At 38.2% G+C, this 16,409-nt stretch overlaps 1 protein-coding gene across 1 annotated transcript in view; it reads left to right on the top strand.

The window, feature by feature from the left end:
• The window catches only part of Recql (RecQ like helicase), a 35,390-nt gene that overhangs the window by 11,693 nt on the left and 7,288 nt on the right, over positions 1–16,409 (top strand). Inside the window, exons 6-12 of the mRNA XM_063238335.1 lie at positions 6,031–6,229; positions 12,553–12,719; positions 13,628–13,709; positions 14,102–14,250; positions 14,336–14,453; positions 14,974–15,112; positions 16,173–16,264. Of these exons, the coding sequence (XP_063094405.1) occupies positions 6,031–6,229; positions 12,553–12,719; positions 13,628–13,709; positions 14,102–14,250; positions 14,336–14,453; positions 14,974–15,112; positions 16,173–16,264 (946 nt within the window). The remainder of the gene's footprint in view (positions 1–6,030; positions 6,230–12,552; positions 12,720–13,627; positions 13,710–14,101; positions 14,251–14,335; positions 14,454–14,973; positions 15,113–16,172; positions 16,265–16,409) is intronic.

Here is a 16,409-nt window from a genome sequence, read left to right as displayed (position 1 = left end):
AGGATCACTGTGAGTTTGTGGCCAACCTGGGCTACACAGTAAGCACATGGCCAGTCTGAACTGCAGAGTGAAACCCTGTCTCAAAAAACAAAACAAGAGACTTCTGGGAGAACATGGTGGACAGATAACAGCAGCTATGGAGGCTCTCTGAGATTGCCAGCTTAGAATCCAGGAATGGTGTGGTGTGAGGAGTCCTAAGCATGGGGAGTTATACCCTGCCGACCCAAGAACGAACTAAGCTGAGAGAAACCAACTGGAAATGCAATCCTGATGCTACAACAGGAAGAGATTTGAATATCCTGCTACCGCAGCTGCATCTCAATCAGCTGCATCTGAATTGGCACAGCAGGGAGAGAGACGCGAAACCTCTGAGAGCAGAATCAGTGAACAGAGTTGAGAGCTGGACTGGTGGGGAGTCCTGCATCGACCTGTGGTGAGTGAGAGGAACGGGGACTCTTCCATAGCCTAGCAGGCTCCAACAGAGAACATTCTGGGACTGGGCAGACTAGTCGGAACAGGACATTGCAGTGACTTTAGTTTCATATTTCCTCTGAAGTGGGATTGGTGGGGAGTGCCTGACCTGGGTGATGCCGCTGACTAAGACCCAGTAGGCTAGCCCAAACCAGATTCCAGCGCCTGGCGGTACACCCTAGCAGTGAAACCTTCAGTAGGTTGACCTGGAGGGGCGGGCCCAGCAGAGGCTGCCCAGGTCTGTGTCTCCCTAGTATACTGCAGTAGGCAGGAACACCTAGCCAGTGCATTCAAACAAACTGTAACTGACAAAAACAAAACAAAACAAAACAAAAAAACAACTGGGCCTCCTATATATGCTTGTATGGAAAGAACAAAAAGTATGGGGAGAGGGAGCAACAAGAAAGGGTCCTCAGTCCCCAATCTTGAGAACACTGATCCAGGAAAGGCAATGAGGACAGAAAACATGCAAATCAGACACGGCACCAATAGACATAAAGTGATATCTCCAGAGCCTCATAGACGAGTTCAAATGTGAAGTATTTAATGAAATAAAGCAAGATATAAGTCGAATAGTTAGAAAAATGCTAAGCACTGCCCAAGGAAAAACAAATGGTGGAATGGAAGAACAGAAAAAAAGGGGAGAACTGTTTGATGGAGAAGATAGAGAAAACATAGAATTATGTGAAGCAGGTTCAAAGAGATTACCCGGAAACTAAAAACTCTATTGAAAGCTGGCATAACAGCTTAAAAGAAACTAAGGATAGATTATCTGAACTGGAGGACAGATTTGTAATGTGGGAGCATGAAATGAAAAACTTCTTAAAAATAACAAAGAAACAAACAGCAATAATACAAAGCCTAGAAGATGATAAGAGGATCTGTAACTTAAGAATTAAGAACATAAAAGAAGAAGTAGGGACACAACAAATGAACTACAAAAGCTATTTACAGAAATAATCCAGGAGAATTTCCCTAACTTAGCAAAAGGTAAAGATACTCAGATGTTTGAGGCATACAGGACCCCAGCCACCTACAACCCAAACAGAGCTACACCCAGGCATATAATAATCGAAATTCCAGAAATCCAGTATAAGAACAGAATATTAAAAGCCGTCAGAGACAAGAAACAGATCACTTACAAGGGAACACCCATCAGAATTACAGCAGACTTCTCGGCACAAACCATCAAATCACAAAGAGTGTGGGGGGAAATAATTCAAGCTTTGAAAGATAATAACCTCCAGCCAAGATTGATGTATCCTGCACAACTGTCCCTAGAAATTGATGGAAAAACAAGGTGCTCCCAGAATAAAGAGGAACTAGAGGGATTTGCAACCACCAGTTCAACTGTACAGAGAATAGTGCAGGATATTCTAAAAAAAAAAATAGCAAGATTCCAGAAACAGTGGCAGAGAGGCCACAATGAATGGAGCAGAAAGCGAAATGAAGAGGACGACTGACAACTAATGACAGAAAAAGAGCTCAACAGAAATGAGGCAGAGAAGGTTAGATGATAGGAACAAGTATTTTGGAGAAAACAAGACATCATAATAGCTAGTGCTGATTTAATATCATCTTGTTTTGAAGTCCCATCAAGCTTTTGTTCTTCTGTCTCCATCGGTCTTAACATGTTGTATCTTATTGGATTTTATTATATGTGATAATATAAACAAAAACTTTTATAGACAAGGAGATTATACAGAAACCATTGTTCATTTTCTGATAGTTGATTCTAAATACCCTGATTGTCTTGATGTTTGATGCTACAGTATACAAAGTTATACTCAAAGATTTCAAGGAAAGAGACACTATGGTAACGACTCTGATGTTGGGATTATCTTGTGATGAAGCACTATTTTGCATAAATGGTTATGTTCTGACCTGTGCTGTTTTGTTGTTATGCCCTCTTTTATCTCAATCTCCTTTTTTATTATTTACTTTTTTATTTTTATCTTTTTAATTAAGGGAAAAAATAAAAATAGCAGTATATATTATGGTAACCCACTTTGATTTCCTATTAACTTGATTTGAAATCCTGTATTGCTCTCACCATCTTGTTTTGACTCATTTTCCCCTATTCTGCTTTGTTTGATAGTACCAAGTTCGAAAGTATAGGCTACAACTGTGAAGACAGTAAGATTCATTCTGATTGACTATTATCTTCTTTTAAAGTCCTGTAATATCTCTAATGTTTTGGTTTTATTCTTTACTGTTTTGTTCAATTTTATTATAACTGATGATATAGGCAATTCTTTTTAAGGTAGCAAGAGGCATTAATGGTAACCATTGTTGATCACCTTGTATTTTGTTTTTATATTATGTATTATGTCCATCCTTTTGATTTAACTGACTCTGTTCTGTTATGTCACATTTGGTTTTACTCTCTTCAAAAAAAGTAATAAGAACTGTGGGAGTAATAAAACCCAAAATGTGTAATTGTCATTGTACAAAAGAGAGGAGAAGAAAGTGCTCTAAATGGTATAACTGCATGTGTATTTAAGTGTATAAGATAGCTAACCATATTACTGAGTTTTGCTGGATCATTGAACAGAACTGTTTGCAGTCTCACTGTTTGTCCACTTTACATACTTTAATTTTGTAACTTGAACAACTATTTCTAAGATGACAATATGTAATCTATTAACTAGTGATTTCCTACTCTTTATTTTTTCTGAAATTCTGTGTCACTTGTACCCTTTTTCTCTTTTTCTCCTTAAATAAAATTGAAAAACAAAATAAAACAAAACAAAACAAAAAAACGAGAGAAAGCGAGGGACAAAGAAAGGAAAGAAAAGAAATTAAGCATGATTCACTGAACCAGGAGTCATAGCTACAGCTGAAGTGCCTCTAAAATTATAAACTGTTACGTTTTTGTATCAGGAGTTACAAACTACTGTTCATGGGCCAGTTTTAGCCCACTGCCTATTTTTGTATGGCCCATGAGCTAAGAATGAGTTTTTAAATGGGTAAAAATAATTTTTAAAACTGTAATATTTTAACAGGGGCTTCAGTTCAGTGGCATGGCGCCTGCCTGACAAGCATGAGATCGTGAGTTTGATCCCTGGTACCAAAAAAAAGTAGTATTTTCTGAAATGTGAAGTTATGCGAAATTCATTTTTCAGTGTTTATAGATCACATAATATTGAGACCGAGTGCTGCTCATTCATTGACTATTGTCTGTGGCCGCTTTCATACCATAATAGCAGAGCTGATTAGTGACGGAGACCTTATAGCCCGCAAAACATAGTATTTATTGTCTGGCACTATACTGGAAATATTTGCCTATATATTTTGTATTGTGTTTTAAAATAGAAAGGAAAGCAGGGTGTGGTGGTGCATGTCTATAACCTCGCACTTAAGATATCAAGGCAGGAGGGTTGACACGTGTTCAAGACCAGCCGGGTTACACAGTGAGTTCTGGGCAAGCCTGAACTACACAGTGAGACCCTGTGTCACTGAGGAAGGGCAGGGCTGCGCTCCATTTCTCTGCTATTCTTTTTCAAAGAACATGTTATTGAAACCTTCAATAGTGTACACAAGTAGGGAGAATAGTATAAAAACCAGGTATCCATTATTCCCATTAACATTTATCAATATAAGACCAATCTTTTTTTATCTATATTCTGCACTTTTCTCTGCTCTGTTTCTCTTCCTTTATTTATCCGGAACAAATCTATGTCTTATATTTCAATTGTAAATTCTTCAGTATGTATCTCTAACTTAAAAAAAGGATGAATACAGTGCTCCTATTGTTATATATAAAACAATGTCAGTTCCTTAAAATTGAAACACTAATTAAATTTAAAATTAGAACAGTTTCTCTGTCTCATCATCACTATGATTGTTATTTTAGAATTAAGGTTAGGGTACTATTTTTCCATTATATTGTATGTTGTTAATACAGTTGTAGATTCCCCTGATCTTTTTATTTTCCTAATGTAAATTGTTGAAGAAACCTGGTAAACTTTCTTATAGCTTTCTATATTCTGGATTTCCTTTCTTTTTTGTCTTTTGGAGACAGGATCTCACTATGCAGTTCAGATTGGCCTTGAGCTCACTTTGTAGCTCACACTGATCTCTAACTCACAATGATCTTCCTGCTTCAGCCTCCCAAGTGCTGGGATTACAGGAGTGTATCACCATGCCTAGCTTGGATTTTCTTGATGGCATTCTTGTGATAATGTCTTTGTATGTAAACTCTTTTTTTTTTTTTTATTATTATTTTTTTTATTTACTATGCAGTCTTCTGCAGCATCACTCAGTAGGTACATAACACCTGGTTACCCCGCGTGACAGTAAGCTTGATCAGGGTGTTCAGGTGGTGTCGGCCTAGTGGTTTTCTCAGCCACTGATAATGCCAACCTTGGAGCCATGGTTTCATTAAGAAGATGTGTGATGGTGGTATTTAATTTACTCCTCCTGGGTTCATATATTAACTACAGTTATTCTATAAAGAAGAACTTTTTTCTCACTCTTTGCAAGATGAAAATGCTGTTTTCCTTTTTTTACTTGCATTGTATACCGCTGCTCAATACATTCTTTGAGTTCTTTTCCCCCTAGGAATCACTGTAATTTAAAAATTTATAAACATTTGATGCATTTTAATCCATATCTTTAATGTTGAGATAGTTTCATCTTTGGGTAATGAGAAGCTTTATAAATTGGCTTCTGAATCTTTTTTTTTTTTCTTTTTTCTTTTTCTTTTTTTGGGGGGAGAGTACAGAGGTCTCAAACTCAGGACCTTGTACTTGCTAGGCAAGTGCAGTGCCGCTGAGCTATATCCCTGGTCCCTGAATCTTTTTTTTTGACCTGGTAGCTTTTGACTTCTTGTCTTCTTTGATATAACCCACTGAACTTTATGCATTTCTTACTCAGATCTGGAATCAGTAATAGCTCTTAAAATCTGTGGTTCCTTCGTTTTCATGTATGTTTTCGCTGAATTTAAACTCTTGTGTCATTTTCTTCCTGACTGCCTTCTATTCCTATTCTGCTCTTTGATTCAGTGGAATGAATCTGGGGGGAAATTGCCTTTTCATACCGTACTTCCTTCAAAATGAAGAAGAAGAAGAAAGCAGTTTAGAAAGTTACAAAAAACTACAAGTTCATGCGCTGTCACTAGTGCTTGAAAGTTGGAAAGATTAAAAATGAACATATGTATCCCAGAATATCTGTAGGAGTTAACAGAGTGCTTATTCTATGGGACAATGAAAGAAGTTTTCACTGCCTTTTCCTATCCCGTTCGTTATTGGTTTTACTATGCTTTTTGGATCCCATTAAATCAGAAGGAAAAAAAAATAATAACTGTTGGTCTAAATGTTATATAAAATAATATCAGAGCATCCTAGTAACTTTTACTTTGTGAGTTTTTTATTATGTATATAATACATGTTTTATATTAGAAAACCTTAATTTAATGGATAATACTGGATAAAATCCTACGGCTTTTATAAGCCCCAAGCTGACGCTTCTGGGTAATGAATGTCCTCATTGTCCACTTAGTATTGTAGTCTTCTAGCTTTATTCTGCTCTAAGTGTGTCTGTTTTGACTTTTAACAGGAGCATGTGAAATGGGTTCATGCTGAAATGGTGAATAAAAACTCCACGTTAAAGCTAATTTACGTGACTCCAGAGAAAATTGCCAAAAGCAAAATGTTTATGTCAAGACTCGAGAAAGCCTATGAAGCACGGAGATTCACCCGCATTGCCGTGGATGAGGTGCACTGCTGCAGCCAGTGGGGTCACGATTTCCGACCTGGTACGTGCGCAGTCCGGAAAGCACCTTGGTGTTGGGAACCGTGCTGCTCCTCCGTGCAGTGGAACTCTCTGCTCCCGTAAAACTATCCTCTCACGTGGGGTTACTTATTTCCTCTGTCATAATGCGAGAGGGACCAAGAGGCAGAATCTTTAGTCTCCTCATTTCTTACTGCAACATTTATTGTAATTGTCTTTCTCCTTCTGAACCGCATGTTTACTAGTCATTGTTATATATCTCTGCCATTTATTGCGACTCAGTATTTTGTCAAATTTGTTGAGGAGTTGGCATTTATTTATTTATTTTTTTTAAATCATTTTGGGTATCTTTAGTATCCTGACTCTTCATTGTCAGAGTTCTGTGAGATATTTTAGTGACCCTTTTCTTCACCCTACCAACCTAATGCTGTAATCAGAGCCTGAAGTTGCTCAGAATTATCCTATCCAGAAAATCTTCAGTTCAAAAATTATACTCCCTGGTGGCACCCTCTTTTCTGTGTGAAGCTTTTCACATTCATAGTGACCTCCGGCCTCCCTCCGCTGGTCCCTGTTTTTCTGGCCCTGGCTCCCATCTCTGCAGCGTGATCTGTGTTCCCCACCCCGACTCCTCTGCCATATCCGCCCTGGATCGCTGGGCTGTTACACCACCCTGCTCTGGCCCTGTGGCTGACCGAGGTGCCGGCTCATTCAGACTTCTGCTGTCTCCATTCCTGCCATTTGGCTGCTAAACACTGGCAGACTAAGTTACATAACTGTACTCATTTCCACATCAACTCAGTTTTTCACCATTCTCATCTTTTTATCTTTCTCCATTTAACACTCCTCAGTACTTTCCTTCCAACAAGTCTTGCATGTCATTAACTTTCTCTTCTGTTCCTAACTCAGACCTTTTAGAAGCCTGCTGCTTCCCAGAAAATTGGTGCCATCAAGAACTTTGCCCTCCTGACCACTAGCATTGCTTTTTTCTTTTTCTATGTTTGGGTTAAACCAAAGATCGTTACTTTAAAAGGGTAACTGACTGCTCCCAGCTCATCCTTCCCTGCCTTCTGCGAGATCTTATTCTGCAAGTTCCTCAATCAGACAGCTTCTGTCCTACCTTTCCGCCCCCTGCACAGTGTTGCTCTGTTCTTCCCGTCATCAACAAACCTGTCAGCTTGCACCTCCCCCTTAACTCCTTTCTGAAATCATTGAGTTGCTTCTGCCACCATCACTGAAAGAGGACACCAGTGACCTCACTCCCATGGCTTTTACCCACTGACCTGACCCTCTTTTTATCTTTCCACTTATCAGCAGCGTTTCACACCGTTCACCTCTGCCCTGCTGCTTTCTCCTCCTCCCTCAGGGTCACCTAACACTACTGAGTTCTTTCTTTTTTTTCTTTCTTTTGGTACCCGGGATCAAACTCATGACCTCGCACTTGCCAGGCAGGTATTTGTGCCCCTGAGCTAAACCCTCAGCCCCTGAGTTTCTTTCTTTCCATTTTCATCTTCTTTGTTCTTCTTTTCTTTCCTAAAATGTTAAGTGTTCTGTAGGATTCTGACTTCAGTCTCTGCCTTTCCTTATGTTTCTTTAAGGATAGTGAACTTGTGGCCTCAAAACTGGATTTTCTAGCTTTTGAATTATTTGAGATTCTAGCTTTTGAGTTATTTTTTTTAAAAAAAACTCTGATTTAAATGCTAAAGGCTGGATGTATGGTCTCATTTTTACTAAGAACCCCACTATTATAACTACAGTTTTCTTACCTGGTGGCCATTAGAGATTTCTGGCTTTTGACCCTTATATTTTCAACCTGAGTGATCCGAACACCTATGATTATTACCCTGGCTTCTGTTTTACCATGGCTTACAATATCTCCGTGATCTGCTGACATGCAGTAATAAACTATTCCCATATCCAAATATCTTCTAAAATTCAAATTTATATTCCTACTTCTTTTGGGAATGTGTATATAAATTAGATCACCAAAGCTAAATTCCTCCCTAAAGGTGTCCTCTTTCTCCTTTTATACTGCAATTGGGAATCAGTATTTGCCCCATTGGTCTACTAAACATCCTTACTAAGAACTTCTGATTTTTTCCCCCTCTCTCAAGGCATTTGGTTTTTTCCCTCTTCCTCTCAAGCAATTTCTTTTTTCATTTCTACCTTAGAAAAATCATTCAAGCACACATTCACTTAAGCCAAAACTTTATCAGTTCACATGGTTTCTCAGTTTCTATGGGATTGATTTTAGGATCCTAGCATATTCCAAAATCCATGGGTGCTCAAGTCTTACAGTGGTTTAGATCAAGAATGCCCGACAAAAGCCCCATGTTCTCATAGCGGGGCTTTGTGAAGCAACTGGATAATGGGTCAAGAGAGCTGACTAGGGATTAGAAGGCGTGGTCTGGTCAGGAGAGAAGGGTCCCTGGGGCATGTCCCCCTTCCTTCCAGGCTCCTCCCTTCACTCTCAGTTTCCTGGCTGCCATTATACGAACAGCTTTCCTCTGCTTGGAGTCGGTGACCCTGGCCTGAAAATGTGAGCCATGATGCAGCACAGTATTTATATAAGCACTGTAAGCATCCTCCCATATACTTTAGATCATCTGTGGATTACTTATAATACGTAATACAATACAAACCCTGTGTAAGTAGTTGTATTATATTGTTTAGGGTGTAATGACAAGAAAAGAACTTGGCATGTTTGGTACAGATGCACCTTTTCCAGATCAGTTTTGATGAGCAGTTCATAGGGAACCTGTGGGTAGGAAGGACTGACTCCCTGTATCATTGAGGACCAAGTCAGGAGACAGAAACCATTTTATTATTTGAACACAGATAAGTTTGTATAGAATTGTTGGCTGGTTATAGTAGCTCATGCCTACCATCCCAACTACTTGGGGGGCTGAGGCAGGAGGACTGCAAGTTTGAGGTCAGTCTTTGTAACTTAGAGCTTTTCTCAAAAACAAAAACAAAAACAAAAACAAAAACAAAAAAAAAAAAAAAGAAAGAAAAAGAAAAAAAAGGCTGAGGATTTAGCTTAATGCTAGAGTCTAGGTTCAGTCTTCCAATACAGAGGGGAAAAATTTAAAAACTGATTAGGTAGATAAATTATTATGTAAAAAGCTCAAAGATATTGTAGAAGTACACAATGGAACAAGCAGCTGTAATCTGTAAGTTAGAGGAATAGGAAGAAAAGGCTGACCATAAAAGGTTATCAGAATTGGAAATGTAGAGAAGATGTCTCGGGGAACTGGCACTCAGATGCCTGATGAGGCAAAACTCCTTGGTCACTAGTCACTTGTGGAGGCCGAGTTCCACTGGACCCAGGATAAAAGTGCATTTTCAAAGGCTAGAAATGCTTCTAGCTGTGTTCAGCTGCTACTGAAGCCAGATGGTGCTGCTTTAGGCTAAAAAAGCCTTGCTGTGGTGACATCTGTGGAACCCTGAGCAAGTAAATAACCTAGTAGGGTGTCTGGCTGGGCCATCCAGCAAAGCTGATATGTCACATGCAGAGTACAAAAGGGTAGGGTTGGAGCTAATAAAAGTAACTGAAGAGGTGACATGTCATCTTTGGCTTGTCTCACCTGTCACTAAGTATCTTGTTGCTGAGACAGAATATCTGACACCAAAAATTAAGGAAATTTAGCTCACGGTTTGTGGAGGTTTTAGTCCATAATCAGCTGGCTTGAAGGCAGGGTGGCGTGGCATAGGGCCAACACTGCAAGGTGACAGAAGATAACAGATAAGAGCAGAAAGGCAGGCAGAGCAAGTCTCTTCTCCTTCCTTATATTGTAAGCAGGCTACCTAAACTACCCAGCAACTTGTCTGCATACTTAAAATAAAATTCAAAGTTCTTAACTAGGCCCTATTAGGCAATATGTGATTTGCTTCTATGGTATACCTAATTTCCTATTCTTTCCTCTCTCATGGGGGTTCATACTATGAGCAGTAATCACTCTGGTAATAGACTGTTTTGTGGGTTACTGTTTTTATTGTTTCCTTGATCTCCTATGCCTAGAGAGGTACTTGGCTAAATTTATTTACTGATGAGTTGACTCACATAGAACTCATTTCCTCTTCTTTGTACACTTACCCTGCTACCTCCATGTCCTAATAGTCACTAGGACCCATGAGGTTCTAATTCATGTATTTCTTTTTAGTTTTTTCTTTCTGATTTGTCCCTAGAATCCTGATTTATTTCTTATTCGCTATTATTTTCTCTGCCATTTTTAACTGATTTCCCTCTGTCCAGTCTTTAGTCTGTTGTAGTCTCACCTTTGCATTGTCTCCAAAGGTTGATCTCTAAAACATGACTCTGTTTATGTCCTTTGTCTAACTTGAAAATTGTGTGATAGCTTTTCATCTTGTAAGTCTTAACTTAGAATCAATAACTATGTTGTACATTGTTTTACTTATATTTGCTTTCTTTTTGACAGTATCAGGGTTCAGGGAAACAGTGTTGCCAGGAATGCTACAGGATAAAAGTCTGTATTATTCAGCTTTTTTACTGTTATGATATAACACCTACCATAAACAAGTTAAAGAAGAAGTAGTTTATTTTGGCTAACACTTTTGGGGATTTCAGTCCATGGTCAGCTAGCTCCAAGTCAAAAACGTGGCACAGGAAAGCTACTCAACTTATGGCACCTGGCAAACAGAAGAACAGAGAAAGAGCCCAGAGGGGAAAGGGTCAGGGATCATGCTCCTCAAGACAATACCCCCATGAGCCACTCGCTTCCCGAGATACCCAAAAGTGTGCTTTACTAAGCCAGTAGATGTCTCTCAAGCCAGTCAGGTTGACCATCAAGATTAATCATCACAGAGATTTGTTTCAGAAAGTAGACTTTCAGAATTGCAAGAGGAACTGGAGAAGTCTGAAGGATTAGAGAGAAGTCACTGACTAATCCTGCTGTGATGAAGGAGAGTAAACCATACTTGTAGAGGAATCTGCAAGTGTAATATCCGTGCCAGTGGAGACCACAAAAGGCAATTTTGTGGAAATCTCTGTTAGCGATTGAGCTAAGTAACTCTCCCTGCTATTGGCCTATTGCTAAGCATCTGCTGGAATTGCCACTGATTTTGAAGACAGCAGTTGGGAGGAAAATCCTAGTGAGTGGGAAAGAGCTAGGTTGAGCTGGAACTGGCTGGGCATTTCTGCTTCTATCTACGATCCTGTTTGCCTAGAAAGATCTTCAAGGAGTAATGGCAGCTAGCTTATCTTGCTTCCTAAGTCTTGCACACATTTCTCTGTTGGGTCACTGTAGCTTAGGAATAGGCACAGAAGGAATTCTGGGAAATAGAATTCCCAACTGAATGGATTGGATGGCAGATTTATCTAACATAGCATCCTATGGTTTAAAAGCCCCCGGTGCACTGCTTGCTGTTGTGTGAATGTGCTAAGCGATTTCATGCCAGTGTATCTGTAGGTTGTACACTGCATTTTCTGCCTAATGTCCTCCTTCTTTCCTGTTTAGTGAACTTTAAGATGCAACTCAAGTATTACCTCTTGAAATCTTCACAAATTCCCACGTAATTGCTTTCTTTTCCGTGTTTTTATACTTACCCTGTACTTTAGCATTTAGCTATTTCTGCATTTCTTTTTCATTTTTCTCCAGATAGCTTAAATACTGAGGAGACACAAAGGACCACCTCAGTAGTGATTTAGATATGTATGACAGTATGAGTCCAGGATGGTTTCCCTGCAGTAGTTTCTATGAAAAACAGTGCTCTCTCTAAACCTCTTCTGCTCTGAGCTTGTCACTCTTGCATGATAGTAGGCAGCAGAAGGGTTTTGGCTGATGGCTTCTTTTATCAGTTTTAAGAGCTTCCAGTGCTATGACCAGCCCCTCTATCTCTTTTTTTTGTCTTTTCGTTTTTATCGGTACCAGGGATCGAACTCACAACTGCTTGCTTGCAAGGCAGGCGCTTATGCCGCTGAGCTAAATTCCCAGCTCCTGCCCCTCTATCTCTTGAATCTACGGTTCAGCAGATGGAGACCAATGTGTAGCCTGATGACATGTTTAATATTGCCTCTTCTCAACAGGAAGTTGTACCTGTGGCCAAGAAGAATGTTTCTGAAGTAAAATGTGATAAAGCCTACCTATTCACAAAGAGTAGCTGGCAGCTGCAAATTTACTGTTAAGCTGCGGAGGGCCAGGGGTTTAGCTCAGCGGCATAAGCGCCTGGCTGGCAAGCGTTGGGTCATGAGTTGGATCCCCAGTACCCCCCAAAAAAAAAGATAGCTGCAGAGATGAAACTATAGGGGTTACTGATTATCTGCATAACATTAAGAGTGTAACTTCCTTTAATCCTTTGAGAATAGCCAGAGGCCCACTTTGTCTTTTTCAGATTACAAAGCCCTGGGTATCCTGAAGCGCCAGTTCCCTAACACGTCTCTAATCGGGCTGACTGCAACTGCAACGAACCATGTTCTAAAGGATGCTCAGAAAATTTTATGTGTTGAAAAGTGTTTTACTTTTACAGCTTCTTTTAATCGTCCTAATCTTTATTATGAGGTATGTAACCATAATGTCAATTTGTTACTTTTGTGAGGAATCATAGCAGAGAGGTTATATATTTTCACGCTATTTATCTATATGTTTTTAATTTTTTTCTGGTAGGATATGTTTGTATTTACATGGTACATCTTAAAGCAATTGGTACGTTGGTCATATTAGAAACCACAATAAATTAAGAACTAAAATGTACATCGTATACTTGTATATATATTTTTTGCACAGAGATAAAAAGGCTCATTATAAAAAGATCAAAACAGGGTTTTACATAAGTTTTTAACATTGATCTCTTGTGCTTTATAATCCCTTATTACCTTATTATACAAAAATGTCATGTTTTATAAAACATAGACACAAGTCACATACCTTTGTTAAATTTGTGCTCATTCTTGTGCAAACATGGAGAGAAAAGAGGTGGAATTATACCAAGGACTCCACTGATACCTCTGCTGAAATGACTAAATAATAGAAACATGAATAGATCATTAAAGTAGTGTCATGTGCCAGTGTCTTAGATTTTAATATACTCAGTTGAAAAAATCAGTTGACTTAATAGCTGTTCTTTCTTTCTAAATTCTTTTAAGAATAGACTTAATCTTCTGAGTTTCATAGACTAGCTATTTATGTGTTTTTTATATCTTTATAAAAGTAGCATCAGAAAATGAAAGACTCTAGATTGATAAGTTATTGAGGGTTTGTATGCCTCATTATGTCTGGCAAATTAAAAAGTAATTAAGAGGAGAGTCTGGGACTTGGCAAGGATGAGTCAGATGGGTTGGGCTCATGAGGCAAGTGCAAGAGTGGCCCAGAAGGACTGTCCTCATGAAAAAAAACTGCTCCACAGAGCTGCCAGTTAGTGGCTGCCTGGATGGTCACATGTACTTTTTAGTAAGATTGTTCTCTTACAGGTTCGACAAAAGCCTTCAAATACGGAAGATTTTATTGAGGATATTGTAAAGCTCATTAATGGGAGATACAAAGGGAAATCAGGTAATATAAAAGCAAACTAACTTTGGGAACTGAAAGATATACAAATAACCAATTACAGTGATAATTGTACCTAAAATAGTAGCATGCCAGAAGATACTTGAAAATGCAATACAATTAATTCACTTGGTGATCTGAGAAACTGGGTGTGACATTTGCTCATGTCACATTTTATGACTCATAGAACTGATTTGTTTTTTCACACTTAATTGCTTTAGAATGGCTCCAGTGACAGTGTTAATTAGCAGTGGCACATATTTAGCTGAGTGTCTGCTGTGTATAAGGTAATGGGGTTATGCACTGGTGTTTTTCCAAAGGGCTATGAAATATTGTATCAATCAGTGTCTTGGAATGTACTGTATATATTTCTAACACCCTGTTATATCTCACTACAGGAATCATATATTGTTTTTCTCAGAAAGACTCTGAACAAGTTACTATTAGCTTACAGAAGTTGGGAATTCATGCTGGGACTTATCATGCCAATATGGAACCAGAAGATAAAACCAAGGTTCACACAAGGTGGTCAGCCAATGAACTTCAGGTTAAGTGTATATCTTTAAGCCTATTTACCTTTTAAACTATTTATATTTGAATTAATTAACTAATAAGGTATTAAAACATTTTAGGTAGTAGTGGCAACAGTTGCATTTGGTATGGGAATTGATAAACCAGATGTGAGATTTGTTATTCATCATTCAATGAGTAAATCCATGGAAAATTACTACCAAGAGAGTGGGCGTGCAGGTATGTAAAACTCAAATCCAGAAGTAATTTTTAGAAAGCTTTTCTAGAAGGCACATTATAAATTTTTAAAATTCTGCATTTAAAAATCTTTATCAGATAGTATTTATTTTCATAGGGAAAAATTTTAATGTGCTATTGAAACATTTTGCATTGTTTCTTATATATGCTAATTTGATATTCCTCTCTGTCTCTTGAATTTTTGACTAGAAGTTTCAAATGTATAGCTTAAATAACTGGATAATTTTGGATATATTTTTAAATTTAGTAATTTAATGTTTATAAAACATTAAATGTTTATAAAACATTAAAATGTTTATTAAATTATATTTTTAAATTTAGTAAAGCTAATGTTGATAAATCTCTGTTGTCTTTAAACAGAGTAACTCCTACAAATTAACTTTGACATCTCTAAATTTCTAGATATAACGTGAAGTTTTGCCAACTCATTTTATGTATGTTATTTTGCATGTTACCAATTTTTTAAAGTAATTATGCAATCTCAGGATTCCTCAAACTACAGGTCGAGATGACATGAGAGCAGACTGTATTTTGTATTATGGCTTTGGAGATATATTCAGAGTAAGTTCAATGGTGGTCATGGAAAATGTTGGACAGCAGAAGCTTTATGAGATGGTCTCATACTGTCAAAACATAAGCAAGTGAGCTAACTTCCTTTATATAATTTATCAATTAAAGACAAGTGTATTAAAATATATGGTATTCTGAGTACTTAATAACTGCACAGTTTAGGTCTGTAAGAGCAGATGTCTGAGGGTAAAAATTGGAACATGAACCTTTTTTTGATCTGTTCAGTGCAAGAAAAGAAACTCTGTCTCTGAAGTAATTGTCTAGAACTAATTTTTCAATTGAAGATTTTTGACACACATTCACAATGAGGCGAAGCCATCATTCTCTGGCATTGGTGTGCAGCCAGGTGCTGTGCTAACTTTGAAAAGCTGTGGATAACACAGGCATCTTGAGAGTGAGACTCAGTAACTTGTGCCATTCTCCCAGCTGATGGGTCAAGGTAATAACAGAGGAGTGTCAAGATTCTCATTCTACAGTAAATTTAAATCTATTGAGAGTAGCTTTAGATACAGCTTTCTGATGGCCGCTCACCCCTTGATACCTTTGTTCTCAATCTCAAAATGACAGATAACTTAAGCAATGGTTCCCACATGGAAATAATTATACGTTCTATGTCCATAGCCAGATCACTAAAACTGTGTTATCCTACATAGCAATGGAAACTCAGAGTGGCTGATGGAGTTGAGGTTGCTAACCATCTGTCCTTCAAATGGAATTATTACAGATTATCTTAGTGGGCCCAGTGTAATCACAAAGGTCCTTAAAGGTAAAAGAGGGAGGCAGAGATGACGCTCAACCCACTGTTGTTAAAGATGGAGGAAGGGGGCCAGAAATCAAGGAAAGCACACCTACCTCTTAGAAACTGGAAGAGGCAAGGACAGATTATCTCCTAGGGCCTCCAGGAGAAATGCAGTCCTGCTGACACTTTTATTTTGACTCAGTGACGTGCATATTAGGCTTATAACTTAAAGAAATGTAAGCTAATAAATTTGTATTGTTTTAAGCCATTGTTTGTAGCAATACCATGACAGCAATAGGAAACTAATAGGCTGGGTAACTGTGTGTTCTAAAGTAGAGACTCTTAAAACTTTCTTTGCTCATTTAATAATTTGTATCTAAATGTCTTTGTAGATGTCGCCGTGTATTAATAGCTCAACATTTTGATGAAGTATGGAACTCAGAAGCATGTAACAAAATGTGTGATAACTGCTGTAAAGACGTTTGTAAGTCTGCTGTTTTTGAAACCTTTATAGGATAATGATACACATCTAGCATTAAATGAAGACAGTATTAGACTCCAAAATGGATTTAAATGATTAAACAAGGTGTGACTAGAATTTTTCAGATTCAAAAAAATACAGTTTTTTT

This window comes from Cavia porcellus, unplaced genomic scaffold (assembly GCF_034190915.1).
Source record: "Cavia porcellus strain 051 isolate PalLab524CR breed Dunkin Hartley unplaced genomic scaffold, mCavPor4.1 scaffold_27, whole genome shotgun sequence".
Classification (NCBI taxonomy): Eukaryota; Metazoa; Chordata; class Mammalia; order Rodentia; family Caviidae; genus Cavia; species Cavia porcellus.
The sequence above is the reverse complement of the archived record's forward strand: the minus strand, read 5'-3'. Positions and strand labels throughout refer to the sequence as shown.